We start from the raw sequence: 21,887 nt of genomic DNA, 5'->3' as shown, positions 1-21,887 counted from the left end.
AGTCATTCTTTTTCTAAGGCATTGTGTCGCTCTTTCTCAACGAAACTTCACAAATTTTCTTTAATTCTTCTACTTTACATTAATTGACGCCTTTTTCGCTAAACTTTTCTCCATCGACTCTTTATGAATATAATTTGCTCATAATACCGCCGTTTCTCCGTGCGGCGAGAATTCGCATTACGTCACATTTTTTCGCGAAAACTTTCTCCAACTTCATTATTTTTTCTAAGGCATTGTGCCGATCTTTCTAAGGAAAATTTTCCGAGCGAAAATTTTCGTCAGCGTCATTATTTTTTCTATGGCATTGTCCGATCTTTCTCCGAAAAATTTTCCGAGTGAAAATTTCCGTCAGCATCATTATTTTTTCAAAGGCATTCTGCCGATCTTTCTACGAGAAATTTACCAAGTGAAATTTTTTGACAGCTTCATTATTTTAAGGCATTAAGCCGAACTTTCTGAGTGGATTGAAAATTATCTTCACCTTATTTATTTTTTACAAGGCATTGAGATCATGCGGAGCGAAACTTTTCTTCGCGGTATTTTCGGAAATATTCTTTCTCCCGTCGTACCACTGTTTCTACCTGCGACAACAAGAATAAATTTTTTGTCAGTCTTTCAGACTTAACCAAAATTTTACGACAACTTATAAAAAAATACTAACATATCCGCTTTTACGGCGCTCATTATATTCTTTCCAGCTTGTCTCCGCTTTTCTTCGTGTTCTTCGACAGGCTAAATTTAAGTTTTATCGAAACTCAATAATTTAAGCTTAATATCCTAGCCGATCCAATTTGAAGCCGCCGATCCTCGAAGCTAGATTATGTCGTGGCCTCGTGTATTCGTTATATCCGCCACTTTTTCTTTCCACCTCACCAAGTCCAAGGATCGCCATCGAAGTTTTTCTTCTCGAAAGTGTTTTTCGCCGATAGTACGGTAGTTTCTACCTGAAAAAAAGCAAATAAAACCGGGTCAGATAGGTCAAAAATCGGGTTAGAAAGCTCAAAAACCGGGTTCACTGGGCCAGATTAATGGAACACAGGTACGGTGCCCTTCCTTTGCTGGTGTTGCACCGTATCTTGTTTGTTATTTCATATTTCGGATGCACCGGACCAGGTTGTTAAGTGCGGTTATGATGCCCCTCCTTTACTAGAGATGCACTATATCGTGTTTAAAGTTTCCCTTTTTGAAACCGCCAAAGATACCGGTTTTCTTCCACGTTCGTCTGTTTTCACTTCCAGAGCCTCCACATGATTATAAACGGCAAGATATCAACAACTCAAGGATTACACTATTGCATCAAGCCATTACGCAACAGGTGCGCGAACCAACTTCAGAGCACTACAGCAGTCACAACTGCTAGAACTCAGGATGGAGTAACATCAACGTTTTTCTGACTCCAGATTTCCTGGGCTGGTTGTTTCTCCTTGTGGTTCCTCCTAAACTCTAGCATCATGAAGAGAAGCCTCAAAGTCAGTTGACTCGATTGCAACAGGAAGAAGACTACCTTGTTCATCTCTAGCTCCAAAGCCACCAGCTCGTACAACATCGTCGGCTTTCGTGTTCACTTTCACCGATCTGTTGGTAGTGTGGCATACTATCGGCTAGTTTGGTTATGGGATCAAGTCGTGCTAAAACACTTAACACCACCAAAAACAAGCAAAAACCAACCCAAAAACAAAAGAGGTTGTGCTGCGATGAGATCCAATCACGACAAACACATACCTCAGTACAAGCAGTAATGCACAACAAAGCAGTACTAACCTTTTCTTCGTCTACACGCAGCTTTTCTTCGTCGAAACTAATGGCCGGTTTGGATCGAGCCTCTCTGTTCTCTGTTTATATATTCTTTGAGCTGGTCTCGTATTTCAGTCCATGTGTAATTCTATTAGCTAAACCAAACCGAATTCATGTGCAAGACTTGATGATAAGCATTATCTAATCCGGATTTAATTTTGGAGTCATAGTTTCTGTGGTATTTTCACGTTCACATCTTCTCGTTATTCCGGACATATTTCGAATTCCAATTATTTCGTTCACAGACATTCGCGGATTTTTCTCCACAGTTTTCAACGGTATAATCCGAAAGTATCGCTATTCCGTTATTGCACGCTTCATCGCGACTCAAATTTCATATTATCACGCGACGCGCTCGGGTACATTTTCGCCAATCAATTTCTTTTGCAATTTTATTTATGTGCATCTTTTATTTTATCTTTGCATTTTCGCCATTTTTATTTAACTACGCCATTGCGTCCCGTGATAATGTTAATTCGTTAATTTGACATTTTTCATTTCCGCTAATTCACGAATTTTTCCGATTGTCCATTTTTCTTATCGCTTTACGCTCACACGACATTTTGTTATACACTCCGCTTACTCTTTTATTATTTCAAGTTTTCCATGATTTTTCTTCTCTTCTTTGCCATGTGAACTTTGTTCGCATGACAAAGAGGGGGCGGTGTTTCGACCCCCACCTACGTGGCAAACGTCCATTAGTAGGGGCCTCTATTTTATTCGTTTAATCAACAGGGCTAAAGCCCAATTTGCAATACCATAGATAAATGTACAGGCCCATTAACTTATGTGTCTAAGGCTGAACCTTAGCCACATGGCTTGCCACTAATGTACATTGATTTATGTCCAGATTCATTTCTTATCAAAGAAATAGTTATCAGTTGACAGTTATGCTCTATCACAATTACTCAAGATACAAGATTACTTGAGCTACAAGGACTCTCTACTCTACCTCTATAAATATCAAACTATTTTTCATAAGGAACTACGTGGAAACTTGATCCCTAGAGAACAGATCTTGGGTACGTAGGCAGCCATTATTTGGTTCAGTTTCATCTCCCCCAACATCAAATTCCTCTATTTCTTAGTGTGTTCTTTACCATTGCTCTCGTTGTGTTGAAGCAGTTTGCTGCCGAAACAGGACTGTAACAAGTGTCTGAGAACTAGGGGTTAGTTCGTGTAGTAGAAAAAGGGTTGTAACAATGTTATTTTTTGTATAATTGTTTTTGATAACTATGTTTTGAGGCCGTGTTAAGGATATATTTGAAATAAGTCGGTGTTTTATCATAGACACTAAAATTGTATGATTTGTAATAGGGAATTAGTTTATACAAATCACTTATTTTTTAGCAATTTTTTTTTATTGGATCAAATATATAAGAATTGGAACACGAAAAGTGTTTGATTCGTAATAGGAAATTACCTTATACAAATCACTTATTTTTTAGCAATTTTTTTTTATTTGATCAAATATATAAGAATTTGAAATTTACTTAAACTCTCCAAATATAAGAATTAGAAATATACTCAAACTCTCCAAAGAGGTTCCATGTACATGGGCTATTAGAAAATACTATCTTTCATATTAGAGTGTCACATAGGATAGAGAAAAGGCTAACTCTTATATTATAACTAGCCATTTGGCCCGGCCCATGGCCGGACTTGCTACATAGATAGCTAAAGACCCGAGCCAAACTTCTCTCAGTGCTCGGACAAATTACACAATAGAATAGCATCCAACAGAGGAAAATAAAATCCAAACACATTGGCTTCAATCCAGATTGTGATGAACTAATTCTATTTAGTGTTACAGAATCATCCAATCAACTCAATTAATCTAATTTAACATTACCCAGTTAAACCCATCTTTAAAATGCTCATTAAAATCTGTTAATCAATGCACTTTCTCAATATTGAGATCCAAATATAATCGATTCATTAGCACAAAACCTATACTCCAATTATCCAATATACCCAATTTAAATCGAAAAGAACAACACCCAAAATGCATTACAGTAAAAACTTCAATACATAAATAAAAATACGCATATGAATCTAATAATTAAACTTGGTCAATGACCACCATGTTCTAGCTTGGGCATGTGCAGGATGACGACCAAGAGAAAATCATCCTACCGACACAAACACGTAAAATAGACTCCTAAAAAAAATGTTTCATTGGTTTCTTTACCACATCTTCTTTGATAATAGCTTCGCAAACAACAGACTTGCCTCGACCTTCAATCCAGTTGACAATCAATTCTCATGCAGAATGTGCACTTAAAATCTGCTTAATAGTGGCATGAGTTTGATTATGCGAAGACTTAAGCCTTGTTGTTACATCAGTTGGTGGTGACCGAGTATCAAGGATTTAAGCTCATCAAGGATTTAAGCTCTTCAAGTACTTTTGGAGTTGCTTCTTTAAGATGGAGGGCTTTGAGATGTTCTGATGGTACAGGTGCCGCTTTAGCTCCATTTGTTTTATTCTGCGACAACATCAATTGATGGTAACTTAGTATAAAGTTCTTCCAAAGATTTCTCGAAGTTTTTTTTTTAAAATTTGGACCGCTTTCAACTCTTGAGATATATAGTGGTGTCGTTTCAGCTCCATCCGCTTTAATTGTGTAGATGAAAGTGTCCCATGACAATTGGAGCAATGCAAAGTTGCAAACCGTAAAAAGAAAAAATATATTTCAAACCGCACCTCGTGACCTCAAATAACATTCAAGGGGCGAGAGCCCAAAGAAGTTTCCCTCACATGATAACTCATGTTTGATCTTGTTGTTAGGAGCTCGGGATCAGAACTTCCTCTCATTGCTAATGATCTCATCATACTTATGGCTCAGCCCGTAAGGCAACCAGTTCTAGTCTAGACATCCTTTCCCATGTGTAGATGGAGAGCTATGTAGGTGCCCTTGCTCCTCATCCTTTCTGCCAGTTTGTTTCCAAGTTCTACAATTGGCGTGGTAAATTGCATGACCTCAAACGCCACCTATCAAACAATGTAATGCTACATATATTACTCTGAACATTTCATATATATCAAAGTGAAGGGCCAACTCAGTTTCCATCCAAAAATAAAAAACCAAAGTGTTTGATCTTTGGATCAAAACACTCTCTTTCTGGATTCTACTGAATCTATTAGAGAACTATAAAATACGGATGCCTCTCATACATGTATTTGAAATCAAATTAGATGTTAAACATGTTAAGCAAAGGCTCTTAATTATAAATAAAAAAATTGATGGTTATATATACTTATGGAAGTGAATATATAAGACTGGAACTTACCTTGCATCGAAGCTTTTGAAGGTCTGAAGGGAGATCCTTGGAGAGCCTAGAGTCCAGAATGCGTAATAGCAAGACACCATCTCTGTTTAGTTGCAAAAAATTAAAACAAAACAAAACAAAACAAAACAAAAAAAGTCAAACATGGCATCAACAACTTCATTATTAATGAAAACATGCAAACCAATCAGACACACTTGTAGGCAAACTTATCAAACACACTTGTAGAAAAATAACAACAATGATTGAAATTGAATGGCCTCAATTTTAATAAATACAATTAGGAAGCAATGCTTAACCAAATACCAACATAAGCAGAACAATAATATGTGCAAGCAATTGATTTTGTGTATTTGGTCCACAAAAAAGTCCAAGACATTCATTTTAGATCAAATTCTATTACCAATGAAAACAATGACCAAACTTATTTGGTCCAATTAATTCATGTGTCTGACAACTCTTGCCTACATCTTGTTTAATTGGACTGGACGGTCTGTTCTCCTCATGTCCGAGTAAAATGATACAGATACATTCAGATGGGCAACATACAGTCATCACCGGTTGTGTTCTATATGGTCGTTAACGTTGCACTTGATAAAAGCAGATTAGGATCAATTAAAATTTATCAGAAATTGTAATGCAGCAACACTTTCTCATAGACACAAAGGCAAGATCTAGAAGATGTTAAGAAAAGCATTTTTTAAAATATTACTCGCCCTCTGGCCTCAAAGGAAAAATGAAAAATTTGTTAAAGCACCAATTTACCTCTTCGAGTTGGTGTATAGTGTATACAAATGTTTCTTGAAAGAGATTTCCTTGCACTATTCTAAAATTTTAATTTAAAAATCTCCGATACAAAATACTAATAGGCTCGAATATTTTAGATTTTTCAAGCGCCTCATACCAAATACAGGAATCCATCATAAAAAAATCTCTGAAGTTATATTTAAAAAATCAAAGTAGCATTTAGTCAATCAGACAGTCAACAGAATGAAACTTGAGTAGATAACACCTTATTTTCCCCTCATACACTACGGATATGATTTTAAACTAAAAGAAACAAAAGGAATCAAATATGATAAGAAATAAAGTACTCCTAGGAATGTGTTTGCACAGACAATGTTATCGGTATTGGAATGATCAGGTATTAAGTGTTGGATTAAGAAGAATTCCAAAAACTGGACAAATGGACTCGGTAATAAATTTTACACAATCTAATAAAGTACTATATTTGACGGGTTTTATTATGGAGTATACTATGATAGACATCAAATGATCTTAAAAAAGGAACCAAAGCACCGTGCACATAGCCTATGAAAAGATTGTGCAACATAGCTCATGAGCATATGTTATTAATGAAACCACGTACATACCCTATTGTTGGGGTCACCAAGATATCAACCTCCTTGAATATCTCCATGTGATAATGCATAATCCTTCGCATGCATAATTAGATAGAGGAAGGTTGTTGGAATGAACATCTTATTATTTTAATTTTGAATGCTAAAAATGATCTAGATGAAAAGACAAAAATATTTCATTGTGATACGATCAATTTACTAAATAAGCGTCGGTATGTGGAACTATGAACATGCATGTTTCATCTTTTGATATTATAAGATATTTATGTATATCTAATAATATGCAAATAATATATATCAATTATCATTCAGTGGTTTCCTTTTAGAGGACCAATCTAGTAGCCCTTCCTCCAGCGGTGGGTCGTCGGTGAATAACACGGTATGTAACACCTTCATTGCACCCAAAATAATGGCGGACTAGACAATTTGCACTATTCTTGAAAATTTAGAATTAGCCCTCCTTGTTCCAATTATAATTAAAGACATTTTCTATTACAGTAGTAATAAGATCTTCAAAGTTCAACCAAAGCTAATTTTCTGTATTCAAATTCCGAAGATGTGTTTCTTTCTCTATTCAAATTCCAGAGACAAATAAGTTTATCTGGGCCAAGCTTAACGTTATATGTTAAAAGATTCTCAGGACACTATACATTTACTATGACAGGACTACTCAATATTATACTCAAAATCAAGCAGGAAGCCTACTGAACAAAATTTGGTTGCACCAAATGATATAAAAATGGAAAAGACCATATGCTATTTCTCAAATATGCATGTACTCAATAACCACCACCTATCCCTGCAAAGTGTTTCTTCATTGCCTGATCCTTCCGATAACCACCACCTCTTTTTCCCCTGCCCCTCAAGCTAGCTGGTCTCCCTCTTCCGCCTACCTCAATAACATCGACGCCTCGATCCTGTTTGCTCATTAGATCAAATTTTTAACAAAGACCCGGTGGAAGGTTTCCACCACATCCGAGACCATTAATTACTTCCTTCGGGATTGATTGACCAAAGCTGCTTCTTTAGAATCTATCACAACAACCGATCCCGAAACTTTGTAATCAGAAGTTCTTCCCATCCTTCACATAAAACTGAGGTCCCTTCCTTGAGTTCCATCTTGGACCATTTATTGGGGCGATTAACTTTTTGCCGACCCGATGATTTCATGGGAGCTGATTTAATCCTATCACCCAAATTTTCATCATCTTCAAATCCAGATTCCACAACATTCGGACCCGGATCATCAAATGAGTCATCGACTTTCGTCTTAAGCACTCATATTGAGATGCAAGATTTGCAGTTTTGCAATGCCCATCACCTCTCGAAGTTCGGGGCCTTTGAAGTGGGCAAGTCATGTTTGGTCTTTCTTGTATAACGCCCGGCAATGATGAAGATGACAATGAGGAAGAGGTCCCCTCAATTTGTCTCTCCATTCTTTCGTCGCGAACCACCACTTTTGATGGTGATGTAATTTCTACCAATCCTTTTCCCTTATCATTCCTACTTGAAGATGAGAAAGACTTGGGTAGTGGAATCTTATCCAGTGAAATATCCATAGACTGCAGTTCCTTGTGCAGAGTGAACCCATAAGCATTACAGATTCTTCCAACAATCTCTCATGGCAATATTACAACATTTGAGTTCACAAATCCGAATTTTCAGTCCTAGACTCCTAACCACATGCAACCAATTTATGAAATGAACAATCTGAACATAGTCTTAATAAATGCAAAATTCAACCTCTCACCAAACAGTATATTACTATTGGATAATAATGATAGAAACTAATCAAATTTATATTAAACAAACACGGAAAGTAAACACACAGAACATAACATAAAACTTTACTTGGGACCAGTACAGCCCATGGTTGTTCCCAAGCCTCCATTAAGCAACAAAACAACCAGTTTGTCCAAAAGCTTTCTAGTCTCCGTAGGATCTAAAATTTATAAAAAATAAACCGAAACAATTAAATAAGCATTATCAGAAATAACCTTCATTGTTGTCTTTCTCATATTTCTCTAAGTAGTCTGCTAAGAGAGAAACCTGACCACAATGAAATAAATCATAAGATCTTTAAGTAGACAACATTTCTGGTAAGTGAATTGATTGAACATACCACTTTGGCTGAAATAACATTCAACTGACGGGGTCTGTTCAAGGTGATCAACCTCACATGGTTTACTTTTTCAGCAATAACAACCTAGTAAGTCAAATGACACAGTAAGTGATTTAACACACTTTGCATTGCAAGAAAAACCAAATTGAAAAACTAAATAAAGGAAGTACCTGATCATTTGGGAATGCAATATCTTGTGCCATTGGGACAACCCAAAACAGTTTCAAGCAAACAAATCTCTACAAGGAAGAAAAGGGTTCTGGTTTTGAAGATAAGTGTGGTGGAACTGATGAGGTTGGTTGCAATGAGAATGCTCAAGGCTGTAATGTCAGGTGCTTTCCACCTACCACCACACCCAACTTACCACTCACTATTCCATGCTTTGTTGGGGGTAGGTTTGGACTTAGGACCAGGTGACTAAGTGTAAGTTATCAACTACTAAAGTAACTAACAACTACCAAGTAACCAACCAATTTTTTGTTCTTGGTTTTACTACAACACATCGCACTTTTTCAGAATATATGAAAAAATTGGGTAGATGCTCTCAGTAGTTGCAATCTCTCCCTCTTCTCTTCTCCCCAAACTCAAAACTCTCTTCCTCTTAGGCCCAACTGATTCTTATACCTTTCTAACGTGAATATTAATACGCATAACAATTTTTAATACACATAGCCGTGAGAATTTGGTTGGAAGCCATAGTTGGAACTTGGAAGTCACATTCTATCGAGATACAAATGAAATGGCTCGCTAGAAACAACGTTGGATGGAAAACACAATTGTAAGTCACGTTCCATCCAGATGCAAATGAAATGAGCCAGTTATAAACAATTAATTGTATCAAATAATCGAAATAACAAAATGCGGATATCAAATATCAATCATTCTTCAAAAACATATATGATTACCTTCGGGAGTAGGTTTCAAGGTATCATAAGGAACAACAACTCCATCAGTTGGAGTCTTAATCTTACTCCACTCTACATGTTGTGCTTCTCATTTTTTTTGGTTTTGGAGAAAAAAGGTGAGAGACGATTGGGCGAGTTGACTGATTATCAATGAAAATAGAGAATGGAGCTAGGTTTTTTTTTTTTTTTTTTTTTGGGAAGAAGAGAAGAATAAGAGAGAGGGTTTGAAGAGATGATTTTTTGTTTTGCAGAGTTGGGAGTGTTTTGTAGAATTGAAAAAAGAGTATAGAAAGAGATTTTCATCTATTTTGGATTACGAACAATTGAAATCCGCAAAAAAGAGCGTAGAATTCCCTTTTTTATGCCGAATTATTGTAAAATCTGATGTATCAGTCTCATAGAAAAAAGGGGAGCTGACGTGGGTCACTGGGAGCATTCTCAACTACTCATTATTAATAGTCTTTGATGGCACCTAGGAGAGAGAAAATCATCTTTTAAAAGTCTCTGTTTTACTATATAGATAGTAGATATATGTACCGGTTAGAGAGGAACCGGACTCTAAAAAAAAGTGGGTTCCAGAGTGATTTTTTCTTCTTTTTTGGTTCTCTTGACTCTTGAGAGTTACTCTCTAAACTACAAAACTAAAACATGGTCCAACAGATTTCAGGCCTGAGAACGGAAGATTGATCTGTGCGACCCGAACTCCACCATCTCTACAAGCAACCAGCGCCTTGTATGGTTTCTGCCCCATCTCAAGTCTTTGGAATTTTCCAAGTGCAATTTTCAGGTCTATAGTACTCTTTGTAGCTTCAAGCATCAGATTTCGAACTCTAGCCTACACCTGATTAGCATCCACTCGTAGCAAGGTTTTAGGAGAAGTCACAGCGACAATAATATCAATGTTCATCGGCCAAGATTTTCAATACCAATCGATCTTCATCTCCACCCATAGAGAAGAATTGGTTAAAATACAGCCAGTACCTGCGATCTCCTACGTTGTTTCCAGCCAAATAGCTTTGAGTCAAGTCCCAAACTTTAGCCTTGAAAACTTCCATTCTCAGCCTGCCATCTCTAGTTTTCACACCAATCCAACTCTACTCAACCCAAAATTTCAAGAACAACGACAAGAATGATGCCATACTTCGTCCCAACTCGATCTCATTAAGACTTCCATGGATCAGGTGGAATCAACCTATCCTCTCTAGTCTCTACCCATGAGCAATGAAAAACTATTTTTGCTCTTCTCCCCAGTCCCCACCTTACTACAAGGAAAAGCAACCAAAAGAAAGCTGAAAGGTTCTAGTCTCTTATTAGATCTAAGAGGCCAAAAACTTTACTGAATTTGGTAAGGGGTGAGAGAAGTAGTATCCCAATTCCCAAATGATCCGCACCAGATTTCTGCCAGCACCGCCAACCTTTTGTGGATCCGAAAAGCTGTTGTGTCGCTTTGTGCTAGACAACTTATCAAGAAAAACGAACCTAACAATCTAATATCGCTACTTTGTGCTAGACTACTTGAAATTTAGCAAACAAAATACTCCTCTGCCATATATAGGCTTACAAAAAAGACCTTGTTATTCTCAGGATTAAAAGAAAGCACAAGCAGCCCTTCTTCTCTGGTTTATCTGGCTCCCAAACTAATAAGTCTTCCGATAATCGCCTATTCAAGTTGTTCTTTGGGCCAATTTTTGTTTTGCTATTGGTTTTCCATTTTCGCGTCACTTTCCAAATAAAATAGACACAGAAATCTTTGGAGTAGTCAGAGAGGATTCCAAAATCGTCAAGTAGATCCAACTATCCAAGATGGAATTATTAAGTACCGTTGAGGTGATACCGAACGGTAGAAGTGAGTACACAAAAAGTGGTGACAAACAACAATATTATTATTAGTAGTTTAGTACCAAATGATATATACAAAATTGAAGAAAAGATTATGGACACATGAAACAATTGGTTAGGTTGTGACTACACCACCAAATTAATTGATCTGACTAACTCCACAAAATTAATTGATCGAAAACAATACATAACAAAATCCAACCCTTAATTCCTTAAGAAATATGCAGTAGTAAATCCTGAGCAGCTGCAATTGATGAATGTTGGAGTATTGGTAGTAGGCTGGATCTACACGTAGGACATGTTATCTGATGTTGATCCATCCATGTATCCAAGCAGCTTTTATGGAAAGCATGACAACAATTTGATAGCTCTCTCATCTCATGGCTTCTCTCCAAATTACTCAGGCAAATTGCGCACATCTCTTCCTCCGTCTCCGAGTCATTATTATTATGATGATGATGATGATGATGAAACTCTTCCTCTGTGTTTGTCTTGAAAAGCACCAAATTTCACAACTGGAAGCCTTGTCTTGATTGGTTCCATCAAAAGATTGGGAGACAATAATGTTAGTGCTGCTGATGCAGGGAGTACAGGAAGGCCCAGCAATGAAGAATCACTATAATAAGTATAATCCGCCAATAGCAGATTGATGAATTCGGAATCACAGATTGCCAACTTGAGATGTGATAATAGCTTGAGTAGGTCGTGTGTGACTACAAGTTTTGGAACTTTAATGCCAACACAAGCCAGGTAATCCATTGTTCGGCGCAATAAAGAACGAAGATCTCGAAGTGCTATGTTGGAGAGTTAAAGTCTCTGTGCGTTCAAGCCGAGAGGATGACGAGGTGCTTTTATATGTGTTGTTTTCTTTGTTTGAAAAAGATTTTAGGTTCTTGTGTTCTTTGACAAGTCTATTGGCGGGTCGTTGGTTGCTAGTTGCTACGTAATCATAAAACCGGGTGCGCGCATTTACTGAGGAGTCTGAGTACAGATTGAAGACGCGGCATTTAGGTAGTTGTGATGAAAATAAACTTGCAGGTCAGACACGCATCTCTGAATTGGATTCTCTAAAGAACCAACAATATGAATGAAATTTTAGAGTGTCAAATATGTGTGGGGTAACAACGAAAAATAACAAAAATAGGTTTTAAGACTTTTAACAACAAACGGATTGCTGAATTGGATTCTCTAAAGAACCGACGGCAGGAATGACATTTTACAACAGCGAATGTGTTAACAAGTCAAAGCTGTCCGCAAACATTCCCAGCGTATATATGATATAAAACTAGGTCTGTCAATGCCTCAATGGTATTCGACCCGAACCAAACTGCTAAACAACAGTTTCAGATTTGGTAATTCGGTTTCAGTTTGGTAGTGAGTCCAATTTTAAGTTCTGGTTAGATATTTGTTTGGTTATATAAACCCGCCACTAATAGTATGATATTTTAGTAATATTTATGGTTAATTTTGTACATGTGTTATAAATTGTGGCTAAAATTAATTGATATAATCTAGGATTTGACTGAATTCATAGTTTTCCTCTCTGTTCGATTTCGGATACAGTATAATATTATCGGTTTAAGTTGGTTTCGAATACATGTATCTCCAAATTCTAACCCGATCCATTTGACAACCCTAAATAAAACCTATCTAATAAAAAAAATGCTCTGGCTAGTGACAAATGGTGTTGCGTCCTAAATAAGTTTTCTTTTTGTTCTTTTTTGAAAACCTAAAATATATATTATTAAATATTGAAAAAAATAATACACAAAATTGATACCCTACACACTTTTTTTTTCAAGTGAAAATTTTATTAATAACGAGTTTTACAAATAATTAAGATAAGTGTGCAACAAACTACGCTGCAAGTCCTTTCTGAATGACAAATCTCATTCTTCTAAATACAAACTCGTTAAAACCAACTATTATAACCTTATTATCAATAACTTTCTACAATCTCTTAAAAAGCTCAACAAATTATTGTACTAAGAAATCGAAAGTGTCAAAACTGAATGGAATAAAACAATGTTGGTTAGCCCTAGAAGTTTCATCGTGTTTCTTAATCTTCCATGCCGCTGCTCTATTAGTTGTTTCTCCTACCTCTATTACTCCATTTCCAAACCCTACCAACGAAAATGCTCCAATTACATCAACACACATACTTCTCCTCGTACCAACAGTACATCAATAATTTTTTATTTTTTTTTAAAATTTAATATTTAATTGATATAGAAACAAACTTTATTCATATTTAATTGATATATAAACAAATTACACTATGAGAGGTGACAAGTGTGCTACAAGTTGTGGTGTTAATTCCATATGAATAACAAACCCTTCACTCCCATAAACAAACTCATTAGCACTAGTTGTGATATCACATTGATATCCAAAACCTTATACAATTTTTTGAGTAACTCAATGGATTGTGATGCTAAAAAACAAAAGGGTTAGGGTATTTTAGGTTTTGGTCCTTCTAAATAATGGGTATTTGGGGTTTGGTCCTCCTAAATCGTCTTGACTAACAATCAGCCAAGTTGACTATCATAGGCCGTTAGTCAAAATGATTTAGGAGGACCAAAGCCTAATAAATTGATTAGTACAAACCAAACCCCAAATACCAATTATTTAGAAGAACCAAAACCTAAAAAATGATGAATTATACTTGAAAGTTGTTTCTTTCTTCACTTATTTTTTGCTAGATTACAAGGGAAGGGGGTGTCCTTTAGAGCATCTCCAATGGGGGGTGTAAACCATATAGAGTGGAAACTTTACACTCCAAGTGTAAAAAACATCTATCCAATGGGGTTGCTAAACCGTAGGTAATAGACTATTAGTTGATAAAGAGAGTGGAGAATTCTACATCTTGCTATCAGTTGATAAATAGCCTAGGCGACACTTGAACACACGTCTGAACAAAAGAAACGTTCGGATGTCACTTGAAGTGACGTCCCTATCTATTTCTAAAGTCACAATTTGAAAATTTTAAACTTAGACGACACTTGAAGGGACGTCACTTTAAGTGTCGTCCGAGTTTAAAATCAATTTTTTTTATACTTCTCCATTGGGAACAATAGAGAGTGGATATTTATGGGATATACAATAATTTGTAATTAGATCGAGTTGTAAAATCCTAATGGCACCGAGGTGGAGGTGTAATTTTACACCCCCCATTGGAGATGCCCTTACTCAGTGCAAGTTGTAAAATCCTAATGGCACCTAGGTGGAGGTGTAATTTTACACCCCCCATTGGAGATGCCCTTACTCAGTGCAGCAGTGAGTTCTTACATTGCTTACCTTAGTGATCATGGTTAATGCTGAACACCTATTACTTTTAAAAGGGCATGCAACTAAAAACCTCGTCCTGATTCCACATTGTGAGTAACTTTATATCTATAAGCCGGGCTGTCTAGTTGCCACGGTGGGGCAGATTGTAGCCGGCCTCCGTTTGCCCCTCACCCGTCTTGACGTCGAAGTATGCAATCACTTCAACATCCCTCCTTGCCAAGGCATCGACAATTTCTGGAGGGTTATGTATGCTGCGAACCACTACAACCGGTCAGAAGTCCCCAAAATAACAGTCCGCGACATGACTGCTCATTTTTACATAAAAAAGAGCACCAAGGATGTCAGCGTGGGATACCATTCTTTCTGTGTTCAACCTAGGAAGCAACATTTTATACTTCGTGTCACCTCTTCGGACAAGTTGTGGCACCATTACCCCCTTTACATCTCTGGGAACTTCCTCTCCGTGGATCTTCCTCCCGACTTGAGCCTTAATCATCTGGCCTTTCTCCCCAGCGGTGAGTCTGCCTCTCTACTAATCCCTTGGTGTAGGTCTTCTTTGCTCCCCCTTCTGACTTGACCGTTTTCTTTTTCAGGTTGGCGTCCGGACTCGAAGTCGCAGCCCTACGATAATTTCTTTTCCACCACATTCAGGAAGATTTGCGACCTGGGACATGCCCAGTCTGTGGTACTAGGAATTGATCCCGTCACTGCCACTCCCCTCCTCTCCGATCCCCAACTGAAGTTTATTGGAAAATATTGTTCCCCTTTTTACCACCCTCCACCGCCCAAAGAAAGAAAGCCTCGGGATTCACCCCCTCCCAAGAAGAGGAGCCACACCAGAAAAGCTTCCCCCCGTCACCGACCAAATCGCCATCCCCCTCATTCATCCTCCGCTTCCCCACCTCATTCCGCTGACCCACGCCCTTACCGGTCCCTGACCACTTGGGAAGACCAATACTCTTCCCCTCATTCGCTCTCCACTTCTTCTCCTCAACCCGACATGGGCGCCCACAAGCGCAAGCTTTTCGACAGCGACTCGGATGATGAGGATGTCTCCGTTGTCGTCCCTCCAGCTGCCGCTCCATCCTCCCCTCCTCCGGCTTCCAAGCGTCTGCGGACTTCTACATATGAAGAGGATCCCGCCCATCAGTCCGCGGACCAACCTGCTGCTCCCCCTCGTGCTGAGCAGCGGCCTGGGAAGGAAGTGCCCCCCCGCTCTGAAAGAGGGGGCACTGCGCCCATTCCTACTTTCTGCCCCACCTACAAGGTTCGGAACCGCACTCTCAACATTCGCGATTCAGCCTTGGACAACGCCGCCGTGGCCTCCTCTTTGTTCTATGGGTCTCATCTCCCAGGGACATGGCCTATGCTGATGGGGGAACGTTCGACTCTCACCGGACCTCCTTTTTACACCTTTGGGCCGGAGAAGGTACTCTCTCTCTCTTTATCTGTGTGCCTTTCCCTCCCCCCCAGATGCTCTAACCTCTGTTATTTCTTTTCAGATGAGCTTGGACATCTTTTACATGATCCGAGGCCTTTTTGGTGCAAGGGCCCGGATCGACCGGTTGACGGCGGCGTTGCCGCTGGAGCAAAAGAATGAGGCTGCGCGGACATGGAGAAGCTTCGGGGCCCGGACGAAATGCTGAAGATCGCCCAGGCCGCCCACCGCCTATATGGATAAGGTTAATGACCGCTGAGTAATCAGCGGGAAACCCTCTTGCTCGAGATACCGCCGCCACGGCCTCCTCTCGAGAAGCACCGGTTGAAATGGTTTGCGCGCTCCATAAGCGACGACACCGACATGGATGAGCTCGAGGACCACTTCCGCGCCGAGGCCGACAAGAGAGTGGCCAAAAAGATTAAGGAGGAGCATGAGCGGCTTATCAAAGAAGGGCGACTTCTCCCTGAAGCCCCGACCGCAGTCCCCCCTTCAGAGGTGGCGGCGCCACTTCCGGAATCTGTTTCAGCGGTCGATGATGCCGCTGTCATAGTGGCCGGGGTGATAGACGCTGCTGCGGATGCCGCCCTCGAGGAAGCCGCCGAGTCAGTGGTCCACGAAAATGTTTAAGTGTGTTTTGCTTGAAATGGCCTGTTTTGTGCCCTGGCCCGGCTTCTTTGTTACTATTTGTAGTATTTCTGATACCTTTTGTTTTATTTTTACTCTCTCCGGTTGAGGATACCTGATTATTGATATACCAAATATTTTGTCTTTGTAAATCCCAAGTGTCCTTGTCGGTATCCGATATTTACATGACTTTAGTGGTAATGATCCTCTATCATCGTCTTCACCCGTTTGGTCGGGAGCCTCGCTCCCTTTGCCCCCTGTTCAGGTCGGGACCGCGCCCTTGACCTATACTCATGTCGGACCCCTTGTCCGCGGACAGAGGAAGCCTCATCGCTTCCCCTTGCCGGCATCTCATATCGTATCCGGGGCGACTCCTCTCGCCCCGGCTCGCCTGAGATCTCGAACCCGTCGTGGACACTCTTTTTGCCGACCGAGTTTTTAGACTTCGTCCTCGGAAGGCTCTCCCCTTCCGTTCCCTATACTCAAGAAGGCAGTAAAATTCACGCGACATTAACCATCTCAAAAGTGCTAAAGTTTTATATATGTACAACTAGCTCATGTGGTTTACACCCACTCCCATTACATTTACTCATGAAATTTTTTAGCGACCTTTTACATTCCACGGTTTTTCAACAGCGGCTCTCCTTTCCAAGGTTAAGCGAACCTAGGTGCCTGACCCTCCCACCTCAATCACCACATAAGGCCCCTCCCATGTTGGACCCAGCTTTCCCTCGCTCACCTTCTTGGTATTGGGGGTTACCCGCCGCAGCACCAAGTCTCCCACCTTAAAGCTCCTAGGCTTCACCCTCTTGTTGTACTGCCGTTGGAGGCGGCGATGGTACTCTTCTAGTCGGATGCGCGCGGTGTCTCTTCTTTCTTCAGCTAGATTCATATCCCTGGCTAGGATGCCCCAGTTTGATCCATCCTCGATGGCTGAGGTTCTAGTAGTAGCTGCCACCAGTTCTGTTGGTATCACGGCCTCAACACCATATGCTAAAGAAAAGGGGGTCTCCTTTGTAGTGGTCCGCGGCGTTGTTCGATATGCCCATAGTACATGGTTGAGCTCGCCGCCCGTGACCCTTTCTTGCTTTCCAACTTTCTCTTGAGATTGTTTAGTATGGTCTTGTTGGAGGACTCCGCCTGCCCATTGCCCTCGGGGTTGTACGGGGCCGAGAACCCCTGCTTCACAAGATAGGCCTGCAGAAAGCTCTTAACTTTCGATCCCGTGAACTGCGCTCCATTATCTGCGACGATAGCATACGGCAACCCGAAACGGCAAATGATATTCTCCCACAAGAACTTAATCACTTGAGCTTCCTTTACCACTTGCAGGGGCACGGCTTCAATCCACTTTGTAAAGTAGTCTGTCGCGACCAACAGTAACCTCCTCTTGCCTCGGGCCATTGGCAGCAGCCCCACTATGTCGAGGGCCCACATTGCAAATGGCCATGGACTCGATACACAGTGCAGCGGCTCGGCAGGGGCCCATATCAGTTGAGAGAACCTTTGACATTTCTCACACTTCCTGGAGAATTCTACAACGTCTCTTTTCATGTGCAGCCAAAAGTAACCTTGTGTTAACAACCGGTGTACCGTTGTCCGGCCCGCTGAATGACTCCCGCAGTCTCCTTCGTGAAGCTCACTGAGCACCTCTTGAGCCAGCTTCGGCCCCAAACATTTCAACAGAGGCCCGTTGAAGTTCCTTCTATATAATTCTCCTCGGATCAGTGTGTACCTCCGAGACGCCTGTTCCAATCTCCGCCTTTCTTTAGGGTCTTTCACCTCGACCCCCTCCAAGAACTGTTTGAACGGACCCATCCATCTGTCATCACCCTCCATCGTGATCATTACCTCTAACCTTTCCTCGGTACTCGGCCTGCTCAATTTCCTTATCTCGATTGTCCTTTCCTCAGATCCTGGAATGGCGGCGGCCACGTAAGCCAGAGCATCGGCGTGGCGGTTCTCCCCACGGTTCAGATGGATGAATCAGATTTGGTTGAACTTCGAGGCCCAAGCCCGCAAGACCCCCAAATACCTTGCCATTCTAGGACACCGAGCCGCGAATCCTCCATTCGCCTGGCATACCACCAAATTGGAGTCGGAGTATACGGTGAGTTCTCTCACGCCCAATTCTACCGCCATTCTCATGCCCGATCCGAGGCTTCATACTCCGCCTCGTTATTTGACGCTGCAAAGCCCAATTTCATCGTCTGCTCTAACCTATTGTTCTCCTCGGTGACCGATTACCACGCCTATTCCATTGCCGGCATCAAGATTCAACGATCTATCGGCAAACAAACACCCTCCAACCATTCCTTGCATCCCGGGGTTCGCACAATCCAGTTCCTCCTCTCTCTCGGCTCCAAAACCATCTCCCCCCCCATGTCGGATCCTCTGCGGGTAGGGAATCGGTCGGGTTTGACCTCCGACCGACCTCCGCCCGAATAGTTCCGTTTTTATTTATTTGGGTCGGTTCGGGTTGGTCTCTGCCGGATTCGAATTGATATATATTTTTGGGCTTTTTGAATTTTTAGTGTTATCCGATCGGGTTAGTCGGATATAATCGGGTTCGGTCGGGTTCGGATATTAAATTTGAATATAATCGGATTCGATTCGGGTTCGGATATTATAAAACTATTCGGTTCGGATTCGGATATAGCCATTTCGACCCGATCCTCCCTCCGCCAAGAATTTTTCAACCTCGGTATCGACTTGATCGCGAATCTCATATGAACTAAGCATCACGCCCATTTCAGCATCCTCCATTTTTCAACCCTCGAGCACGCAGGCGGGCTAGTCACCACGATTACTGCATGGGCTTCGAAATAGGGCTTCAGCTTCAGGGCCGAGAACACCAAAGCTAGGGTGTACTTCTCTACTCGACTGTACCTAGTCTCTACATCTAATAAGGTTTTGCTCTGGAAGTACACTGGTCTTTCTATTTTATCTACTACCCGAACGAGGACTGAGCTGATCGCGTAATCTGTGACCCCCAAGTACAAAAATAGTTTTTCTCCCACTTCGGGCCGCGACAGCAACGGTGTCTCCTCTAAATAACTCTTAAGCCCCCGGAATGCCTCTTCGCACTCCGCTGTCCATTTGAAATCTGTGGTGTTCCTCAACAGTCGATACAGTGGCCTACATTTGTCGGATGACTTTGAGATAAACCTGTTGAGAGCCGCGACTCTACCTGCCAACCGCTGCACCTCCTTCACTGTCTGCGGCGACGGCATCTCCACCAGCGATCTTATCTGTTCGGGGTTTGCCTCTATTCCCCGCTGCGTCACGATGTACCCCAGAAATTTCCCTGTGGTGACTCCAAATGTGCATTTCTCTGGGTTAAGTTTTAGGTTGTGGACCCGCAGTATCTAAAACGTCTCCCTCAACCCCTCCAGGTGCTCTAATTCTGACATGCTTTTCTCCACCATATCATCGATGTATATCTCAATACCCCGTCGGATCTTGCCCTCAAACATTTTCTCTCCCAACCGCTGGAACGTAGCCCCCGCATTTTTCAACCCGAATGGCATCCTCGTATAGCAGTATGTGCCTCCTTCCACCACGAATGATGTCTTTTCCTGATCAGGACCATACATCGCGACCTGGTTGTACCCCATGGACGCATCCATAAATGAGAATATACTGAAGCCCGCCGTCCTGTCTACCAATTCGTCCACTCGCGGCATATGATAACGGACACTCCAGGTTTACGTCCGTGAAGTCGACACACATTCGCAACTATATTGGACAGCCACTCCGTGAACTCCACCTCTCTTATGATCCCGGCATTCTTTAGTCTGGCAACCTCTTCCCGGATTCCTTCCGCGTATTTAGCCCTCATTCCCCTCATCTTCTGTCTCACAGGCTTTGCGTCCTCCCTCATATGTAGGCGATGACATGCGAATCCCGGATCCAAGCCCGTAACATCCTCTATTCCCCATGCGAACACGTCCTTGTTCTCCACCAAACATTGCACCAACTTAGCCTTCCACTCGCTCGTCAGCCTCGATCCAATCGACGTCAACTTCCCCTCTCCGCCCTCTCCCAGATCCACTACTTCTGTTTCATCTAAAGTCTTCGGAACCATCGCGGCCTCTTCCGCCCCCTCCACGGCCCCGCACTGTAATTGCTATGCCGACCTCTTCCTCGGATTCGCCGATCCACACCCCGGTTCACGGGACATCCTCTTAATTGTGTTCTGGTGGCTGTTCTTGGAGGCCACCTGATCTCCGCGGACCTCGTATGTTCCCGTAGGGGTAGGGAAGCGTATGACCTGATAATAAGTCGAGGGCACCGCTCTCATCTCATGTATCCATCTCCTCCCTAGGATCGCGTTGTACTGGGATTGGGAGTCCACCACCATAAATCTCGAGAACACCGTCACCGGACCCGTTGTCACTGGCAGCAAAAGTTCACCCATAGGCTCCGTGACGCTCCCATTGAACCCATACAAACTGGTCCGCGGGGGCCTTAGTTGCCCCGGGTCCATCCCCATCTCCTCAAGAGCTCCCTTAAACAACAAATCCACGGCGCTGCCACAGTCAATCAGGACTCTTTTGACCACATAATTACCCATTGCTACCGTGATGACTAGCGCATCTTCATGCGGAGTATCCACGGTTCGGAGATCTGCATTGGAGAAGGTAATCCCCTCTTCCCCTTTCCTTCGCTCCGTGCCGTAACTCTGCCCTCGGTGGGACTCATTAACTTGTTGAATGCTCGCTGTCCTCCTGACCTTATCCCGGTGGTCATTGTGACTCAGTGCTTCCCCACTGAAGATAATGTTTATGGTTCCCAATATTCTTCCAGCATTGGGCACCGGCTCCCTATTCTGTGGTTCTGCCACGAACTCCCTCATCACTCCCTTCTCAACTAATCTCTGGACCAACCATTTTAAAGCATAGCAGTCGTTTGTTCCATGATTGTGCACCTGGTGATATTTGCAGTAGGGTTTATTAGGCATTTCGCGAAACGCGTTCATGACCTTCATATCCCGGCACATTCTTTATCAACGGCAGTATCTCACTCAACGGTCTCGCCAGGGGCACTTGTTCCACCTCGCGGTATGGCTTTCTCTCCCTCTGCTCCCTGCCTGCCATTTCACTCCCCCTCTCCAGCCGCGATGTCTTACCGCGATACCTTTCCCCACCTCTGTTTTCTCCCTCTGTCTTCCTGCGCTCCCTTCCTTTTTCTACCGCTGTAACTGCCTTAGCTCCCCTCTTTGA

At 41.7% G+C, this 21,887-nt stretch overlaps 2 protein-coding genes across 2 annotated transcripts; both read right to left on the bottom strand.

The window, feature by feature from the left end:
• Positions 1–11,332: 11,332 nt before the first annotated feature.
• LOC147473726 (uncharacterized) lies at positions 11,333–12,223 on the bottom strand. The gene is given in 2 exon segments (XM_086587116.1): positions 11,333–11,755; positions 11,757–12,223. Coding segments are annotated over 2 exon segments (546 nt in total). The 5' UTR covers positions 12,069–12,223; the 3' UTR covers positions 11,333–11,521.
• An 8,568-nt stretch (positions 12,224–20,791) lies between these two features.
• LOC147473725 (uncharacterized) lies at positions 20,792–21,664 on the bottom strand. Its single transcript, XM_086587109.1, has one exon. It carries the CDS (start codon positions 21,662–21,664, stop codon positions 20,792–20,794), a length of 873 nt encoding a protein of 290 aa, XP_086443235.1.
• Positions 21,665–21,887: the final 223 nt, after the last annotated feature.

The sequence above is a fragment of the Coptis chinensis genome, unplaced genomic scaffold (assembly GCF_015680905.1).
Source record: "Coptis chinensis isolate HL-2020 unplaced genomic scaffold, ASM1568090v1 utg1929_pilon_pilon, whole genome shotgun sequence".
NCBI classification, from domain to species: Eukaryota; Viridiplantae; Streptophyta; class Magnoliopsida; order Ranunculales; family Ranunculaceae; genus Coptis; species Coptis chinensis.
Note: the sequence above shows the minus strand (reverse complement) of the source record. Positions and strands in the feature narration are given on the sequence as shown.